Source organism: Primulina eburnea, chromosome 8 (assembly GCF_022965805.1).
Source record: "Primulina eburnea isolate SZY01 chromosome 8, ASM2296580v1, whole genome shotgun sequence".
NCBI classification, from domain to species: Eukaryota; Viridiplantae; Streptophyta; class Magnoliopsida; order Lamiales; family Gesneriaceae; genus Primulina; species Primulina eburnea.
The window spans coordinates 44129069-44137023 of record NC_133108.1 but is presented as its reverse complement, the minus strand read 5'-3'; the positions used below and the strand labels follow the sequence as shown (position 1 = coordinate 44137023).

General features: G+C 32.8%; 1 protein-coding gene across 5 annotated transcripts; it reads left to right on the top strand.

Moving 5' to 3' along the window:
* On the top strand, positions 1-6928 carry LOC140840162 (putative DUF21 domain-containing protein At1g03270). 5 transcript variants are annotated; one of them, XM_073207324.1, is made up of 13 exons: positions 1-637; positions 759-835; positions 1134-1217; positions 1298-1411; positions 1621-1683; positions 2080-2151; positions 2355-2422; positions 5103-5190; positions 5282-5355; positions 5438-5822; positions 6135-6181; positions 6292-6366; positions 6620-6928. In XM_073207324.1, exons 1-13 carry the CDS (start codon positions 400-402, stop codon positions 6708-6710), a joined length of 1476 nt encoding a protein of 491 aa, XP_073063425.1. In that variant the 5' UTR covers positions 1-399; the 3' UTR covers positions 6711-6928. The 5 variants fall into 5 exon arrangements, with proteins under 5 accessions (XP_073063425.1, XP_073063424.1, XP_073063426.1 ...); XM_073207323.1 differs by having other exon boundaries at positions 1621-1704; XM_073207325.1 differs by having other exon boundaries at positions 1621-1704; positions 6600-6928.
* The last annotated feature ends 1027 nt before the right edge of the window (positions 6929-7955 follow it).

The following is a 7955-nucleotide window of genomic DNA, read 5'->3' as shown; positions in this document are numbered from 1 at the left end:
TCCCCGCTGCCAACAGAAAACCCCACCGCTAGCTCCGCCCCTCCACCGCCGGGGATGTGGGCCTTTGAAACCCAATAACGTGGCACTCAAATGGGAAGTCTTCCCTCCCCTGTCTCTGTCTGCCCTACATACGTCACTGCCCTGCACACTTTTAATAAATTCGCTCCGAATGAATAACGACAGACGTATCTTCTTCTCATTACTTGTGCAAAAAAGGTGAAAAGGTGTTTCTTAAAAGGAATAAAAGACGGAGGGTATGATGAAATACATCATAGTATGTATACTTAAAGAGGATTACTGGTAGTGAAAGTGGTTTTAGGCTTTTCCTAGTTCTCTATTGACCAAAGAAATTAAAGGGTAGTTGAAATATTCAGCATTTTGGTGAACTCTGTTTTGATTATGGTTTTATCTGTGAATGCGGCGGCGATGGTCGGGATTCTTACGAGGGCTTTTTATGCGGATGCCCAAGATATAGAATTCGGGAATCCGTGGTGGTTTGTGTACGCCGGTGTTTCGTCTTTCCTCGTTCTTTTCGCCGGGATAATGTCTGGGCTGACGTTGGGTTTGATGTCACTCGGGCTGGTTGAGCTTGAAATTCTTCAGCAAACTGGCACCTCGAAAGAAAAGAAACAAGCTGGTATTATTGGACTGCTATTTTGTAGATTATATGCTTATTGTAGGTGGATATATTTTTGTTTTGATTTTTCGAGTTGTGTTTCGTCAGTATGTGTGATTTTGAAATTAACACTGTTTTTCAGCTATTATTTTTCCGGTTGTTCAAAAGCAGCACCAGCTTCTCGTGACTCTCCTAGTATGCAACGCTGCTGCAATGGAGGTGAAAACTCCTCCCCGCCCCCAACTTTCAATTCTATGGATTTGTGTAGAATTTTTGGTGGGACCCATTTCCCTTTTCATCTTTGATCAATTTAGGAACGTAGTGATAGTGATGATTGTATCAATTCAAGTGAATTTGTTGCATTTAATTGTGGCCAAAATTTGAAGCTACAATGTGAATAATATATTACATTATTCTGATATCGATCGGCAGCCGTGAGTCATAAAATCGATTCTCAAGTGTGGAGTCCTTGACAAGTTCCGAGTTTTACGAGCTTTGTCACAAATTTTATCTCCAGGCTCTCCCCATATATTTGGATAAAATATTTCATCCTGCCGTTGCGGTCATTCTCTCGGTGACATTTGTTCTTGCTTTCGGTGAGGTATATTTAGTTATATACTTTATGTGACCATAATTGTAGGGCTAGAACTGAGAATCCTTACTTTTGCCTTGATTGAATAGATTATTCCTCAAGCAGTGTGCTCTAGATATGGGCTGGCTGTGGGTGCAAATTGTGTATGGCTCGTGCGTGTCTTGATGATAATTTGCTTTCCAATCGCTTACCCTACAGGGAAGGTACACTTTACTCAAACAATTTAGTTTTGTTGATTGGTCGCAACTAATAGGAAGACTCACTTGTTTTATATAGCTGGAATATTCACAGATTGAGTTGGAATTAACCATCTGACAGGATTGGAGTTTACCCCTTTTCCCCTTCAATTATAATCTTCAGTATATTTGCAACGTTTGTGACTTGATGTTTGTTTATATTTTGTTTTGTTCAGATTCTGGATATCGTTTTGGGCCACCATGATGTTTTGTTCAGGCGACCTCAATTGAAAGCACTTGTATCTATCCATGGCCAGGAGGTATTTTATCTAATTAAGGCTACATTTGGACAGATGTATTAGCATTTAAAATCAAGGTATTTGAAAATGCATTGATTTGAAACGACGTGAAGTTTAAATGTTAGACTAAAATGTGGAATTTGAATGTTTGCCCTATCTATCATACAAAATGGATTTTAGATGTATATTTGGAATCCACTAAGTCCAAATTCATCTATCCAAACACAATCCAAGAGTAATGGCAACTAAATATGTTGTAAGCCTTACTATTCAATATTCTTGACCAAAATACATGTTTAAAGGTCAAAAGTTTGTTTTCATATTTACTGTAAAGATATTCCTCTTGTGTCTTTGCTCACTGACATTTCATGGTTTATTTTGGTTGATATTATGAAGGCAGGTAAAGGAGGTGAACTTACTCACAATGAAACAACTATAATAAGTGGAGCTCTAGATTTGACTGAAAAGGTATGTTCAGGTGGGGAAGGATCCTTTATAATATCTTTCCCCCCTCTTTTTTCCTCTCCCTGAAATGCTTATTTACCCATTTTTTCTTTTCTCATTTGAGCATGTACCGAAGATGGACAATGCATATACTTATGGTGCTATAAACACATACCTTTTGCATAATAACTGTGAAGAAATATTGAGGTGGTTTCTAATATTTGCAGACAGCAGAGGAGGCCATGACACCGATTGAATCTACTTTCTCTCTTGATGTCAGTTCAAAATTGGATTGGTAAGTTTGATTCTAATCTGGTCCATTTGTCATTAAAAAAAAACATTATCTACTCCCACAAATACCGTTTATGAATCATGAGCATTGGCATTTAAAGATGGTCCCCTTTGTTTCCCAGCTCATAAGTTTTATTTTTTATTCAGAGCTCGTAGTTATTACCTATAAGAAGCACAAGGTGCATATAGAACCTAGTCTCGAAGAATAAGACAAGGCACGTGTTTAATTGGAGTGAAGCTCCTAGAGGATGAGATGCTAAAATCCAAACAGTTGTAGAGAATTTTAGTTAAGAAAATAGCACAAATACGTTCTTTCATTTCGTTTTAGATTTACTATCTTTACATTTCAAACACACTTAAAAGATTCTAGGCACATGGTTTTTAATAACAATGTGCCAGACATAGTTGTTAAAAGCGGGCGTTTGGGTAACCTTTCAATCCATGTTTTAAGACAAGAAGTGTGTGCAGTTACCCAGACGCAAGGCCTGTGTGAGGCGCAGAAAAGCGCGCCTTATGAATGTATAAGGTGTGTGACAAGTAATAAAGCCAAGCTCAACCAATTTTGAAGCCCAATTAGTAAAGCTCGTAACTATTAATAACCAGAAAACCTTGCGTGCATTTATCGGCATGTAGACTTTTGATCTTCCCCAGCCTCCCTCAAACTTCAGATTCGAATTACACCGTTGACAACACAAGAACAGAAATTAGTAATATGAAGTGCAAAAAAACAAGTTTGATTTCTCGCTTTCTGACAATTTCAATCACGCGGCTGTCAACCCTTATTGAAACATATTTAAGTTATGTAATCTAACATACATATAAATATATTACTTCAATTGTGAATTTTCTTATATCTCCTTGTTCATTTAAGTTGGCCCATTAAATTATTTGGTTATCTTAAGTGTTTTTTTTTGTAATTCATTGTCCATCTTAAATGAATTTGGACATTTATACACATTCCTCTTTATTTCTTAAATTTTATGCCAAAAAAATTATTTTTTTTACATTTTCTTGTTCATTTAAGTTGGCCAATTAAATTATTAGGTTATCTTAAGGGTTTTTTTTTTAATTCATTGTCCATCTTAAATAAATTTGGGTATTAATACACATTCCTCTTTATTTCTTAAATTTTATGCCAAAAAAATTATTTTTTTACATTTTCTTGTTCATTTAAGTTAGCAAATTAAATTAATATGTCTTTTTAAGGGTGTTTTTGTGATTCATTGTCCATCTTAGATAGATTTGGACATTAATTCACATTCTTCTTTATTTTCTAAATTTTATGTAAAAAAATATTTACTTACATTTCTTAGTCAATTTTTGTGATTCATTGTCCATCTTAGATATATTTGGACATTAATACACATTCTTCTTTTTTTTTTTCCTCTAAATTTTAAACTAAATTTATGATATAATCTTTAAAAAAATTTATTAAATATAATCCTTATAATAAATATGAATTATATTGATAGTTTATTATAATTTGTTATATATTACAATTTTACATATAAAATTTTTTAACTGAGTATTATATATTATTTTATTTATATATGTTTTTTACTATATATTTATTTGAGTTGTATTATGTTAAAATGTTAATTCTCTTAAATTATTAATCACCAATATTAATTTATAAATGATTGATTCTGATATAAAATTAATTATCTATAATATGTATTCTAAAAAAACATAGAAATTAAATAAAATCTGCAATGTGTTAAAAGTTAGCAAAAACAAGTGATATTTACTTTAATAACAAGTTTAATGATTTTATTTTAACATTATTATGATATTTAGTAAATTAAGAGAATTTTATTCGACGTTTGTCTATGTGTACTCTATTTAGGTAAATTTTAGTTTTGATTTTAGTAAAATTCATTATTCTGTTAATTTTATTTTTATTGTTTTTTTCATTTTGAATGAAAAATATTTGTGCTGATTTATCATTTAAGAGAGCTGTATTATGTCGCGGATTGACAAATGTCATATAAATAAGTGAATATATATGATTTATTGTCATAATGTATTTTTATTTTTTATGTTTTGATATATTAAATACTTATAAACATTATGTTATTCAAACGACTTTAAATATTATCTAATTCTCGTGAATATTTTTCATTATTAGTCACCTACGTGCATCGCACGTGTACATTCCTAGTATTATAATATAAATAACTGTATATGTGGATTTTTAAATTTATGATAAATGCGCTTTACTTCGATAAAGTGTGCGATTCGCCTTGTGTCTCAGGCCCCAAGACACCATAGTTACCCTAGCGTTCCCAAATAACTATGGTGCCAGGGTCATGCACTGGTTCATCAACAAGCGTCCGTCTACGCAAGGAATCGATATAATCAAGGGTTAACTAATTAGCTGGCATCAAGTTGCACAAACTTTTCAACCAGTCTTTTAAATTTTTTCTCCATGATGGGAATTCTCTAGTCTGGAAGGACAATTTTGGGCAACAACTAAATCTGTTCTCCAAGACTCCATTGAAGCGATGCAGCTTTTATAGCTGTATCTACTTGTTCTCCAACAATTTTTTTTTTCATGAAATTAAGTTATACATTTTTTGCAAAATACATTACATCAGCTATTTGATCATCAGCATCTTTCATGCAGGCTGCAAAAGAAATATGTTTGAAAGGAATCTTATATTTGAAAACACCCTTTTACGCAGGGAAGCTTTTGGAAAAATCCTTGCAAGGGGTCACAGTCGCATTCCTGTCTTTTCAGGAAACCCAAAAAACATTTTTGGGCTTCTGCTGGTCAGTGTAAAGTTCATAAAGGTTTACTGGAATATCTTGTACTAATACCGACTAATTTGTTATTCCAAATTTTATCTCTTTTGGTAAACAGGTGAAAAATCTTCTCACCGTCAGGGCAGAAACTGAGACTCCTGTAAGTGCTGTTTCTATTAGGAGAATGCCTCGGTATGTTAAGTTGTCTGAATGATTCTTTTACCTCGCTGGAGTGAATCATTTAACCACATGAATTTCATCCATTATATGATAGGGTACCAGCAGACATGCCTTTGTATGATATCCTTAATCAGTTTCAAAAAGGTAGCAGCCACATGGCAGCAGTAGTGAAGGTGCGGAAAAAGGAGAGAGAGCTCCATTGTTGTAATGGTAATGATAATGGGACGGTTAAAGAGGACAATTTTACCAACTGGGATTCACAATTGATATTTCCGTTACTTGACAAGAATGATAAACCACCAAAAAGTTTTGTAATAAACATCGAAAAGGCTTCAAAGAATAATGCAGTCGATAAGGTTGCTTGTTACCGATCAAATGGCATTATGGAAGATGGTTGTAACCATCTAGAAGAGGACATTGAGGAGGGAGAAGTCATTGGCATAATCACCTTGGAAGATGTATTTGAAGAACTTCTGCAAGTAATTAACATTGTTAACCCTTCTTTAATTTTTTGGAGAGAATCTACAGAAAATTTATTTTTCCTGGTTTCTTGGTTCGGTTTTTAAGCATATTTTTTGAAAGGAAAAAACCCAACCATACACCACTTTTTATATGCATAAAAAAGAACACTTTCTAAAAAGATAAACCATTTTATGAAACAGTTTCTCCATTAAAATGCACGTGGGGAGCCTTAATCTTGTTCTCAAAACAAACTCCTCTGGTACAAATCAATTTTTGTTGCAGCTTCTTTCTAACTTCGTGTGGGTGATTGTGTTTTGCCTTCATGTCAGGACGAAATTGTTGATGAGACGGATGTGTATATTGATGTACATAAAAGGTGTTTCAACTTTCAAGTGTTCCTTTGCATTTCCCTTGGTATTTTTTATTATTTGTTGCTTTATTCTCACGAGGGCTATAGTCAAATTCTGTTTCTTTATTGTATGGCAGGATACGCGTGGCTGCTGCTGCTTCATCTGTTGCGCGAGCACCTTCAAACTGTAGGTTGGTTAGTCATAATCCACCGTGAGTAAGCACTACACTCTGCTGTAATCTTCTTCCTACCAGATTCTTGCTTTATCTCTCTTGGTGATTCTTCCTACCAGATTCTTGCTTTATCTCTCTTGGTGAGGTGGTTAGGCTAGTTACCAACATCTCTTAAATTGATATAGATACATATATTAATCCCGTACGGGGCATCGCTCATGTTTCTTTTCGACTAAAAGATACTCGTGAACTGTGCTCTTATCAACCTCTAGTGTATTCTGAATTTTCCCAGGGTAGCCATGTTGAGCAAGGAACAACTGCAGAATGCGCGAGAGAGAAGACGGTACCTGAGCATTGGTGATATCAATTCATCAAGCTCTTGAAATTGAAAATCGGATTTAGGTTTTGAATAGAAAGTTGCAGATGAGTTATAAAATGCGCGGAACTAGGAACTTGTTCATATTTCAGGGGACATGGTCTTGGATGTTTGATGTAGCCATAAAAACTAAAAAGGGGCAGGCCGCCCTTCCGTTTCGTTTAACACCCGATCAAGCACAAGTTTCTTTATTTGAATGTTGATATTATAATAATTTAATTTTTTGACATATTAAAATTTTGGGACAAACTTTAAACAATTTGAAATTCTTTAATGGAAAGAATTATGGTCTAATTCATTTTTTTTCTCAAGTAGAAGCTTGTTGGAATTTAATACATACACATATATTAACTCTCATATAAAATTTGTGTATAGTAATTTCGGGGTGAAATGTTAAGTTATTTTTCAAAATTGGAGTTAATTCGGTTTTTTACTGCTATTTTTATGTTTCCTTTTTAAAATAACGGTATTTTGGAAAATAGATTTTGAGAAACAATATTATTTGCTTTGTTTAGGAAACCAATTAAGAGCACATCTCGTTTTTAATACATTAATATTATTTAAAACTTTACATATGAATTTTTATAATTAATCGAAATAATTATTTAAAAAGGATAACCTTTTGTTACTTTTTAAATTTTATGCTCTTATTTATTGTTTTTTTAAACTTTTATATTAGAGAAATAAGGAATCGTTTGAAGAGGTAAAAATGATATTATTAGAACTCAAATTTTCAACGAATTTATTTTTAAAGAAAAAGGGTATTTATTTGGTGAGTAGGTCTCTTGTGAGACAATTTCACGAATTTTTATCTGTGAGATGGACCAACCGTACTGATAGACAATATTTTTAGCATAAAAAGTAATACTTTTTCATGGACGACCCAAACAAGATATCTGTCTCACAAAATACAATTCATGAGACCGTCTTACACAAGTTTTTGTCTTACTTGATTAGAGAAAAAGAAAAAAAACTACAATAAAATCACGACTGTTTGTAAGACTATTGGATGAACCTTAGTGATAATATATATACGACATAAGATAACATATGGTATAACTACATAAATCTAATATTTTTAATTTCAAATTTATTATGTTTTTGATAATCAAAAAAATTATATATTAAATTTTAAATCTATTAAATTTACGCATTATTCCATCATTCGTTTGACTTGATATAATTAAAGTTATATATAAAAAATTTAAATTTTTTTTATGCTTAGGCTCCGATTAAGCTTACCTAAATTTAT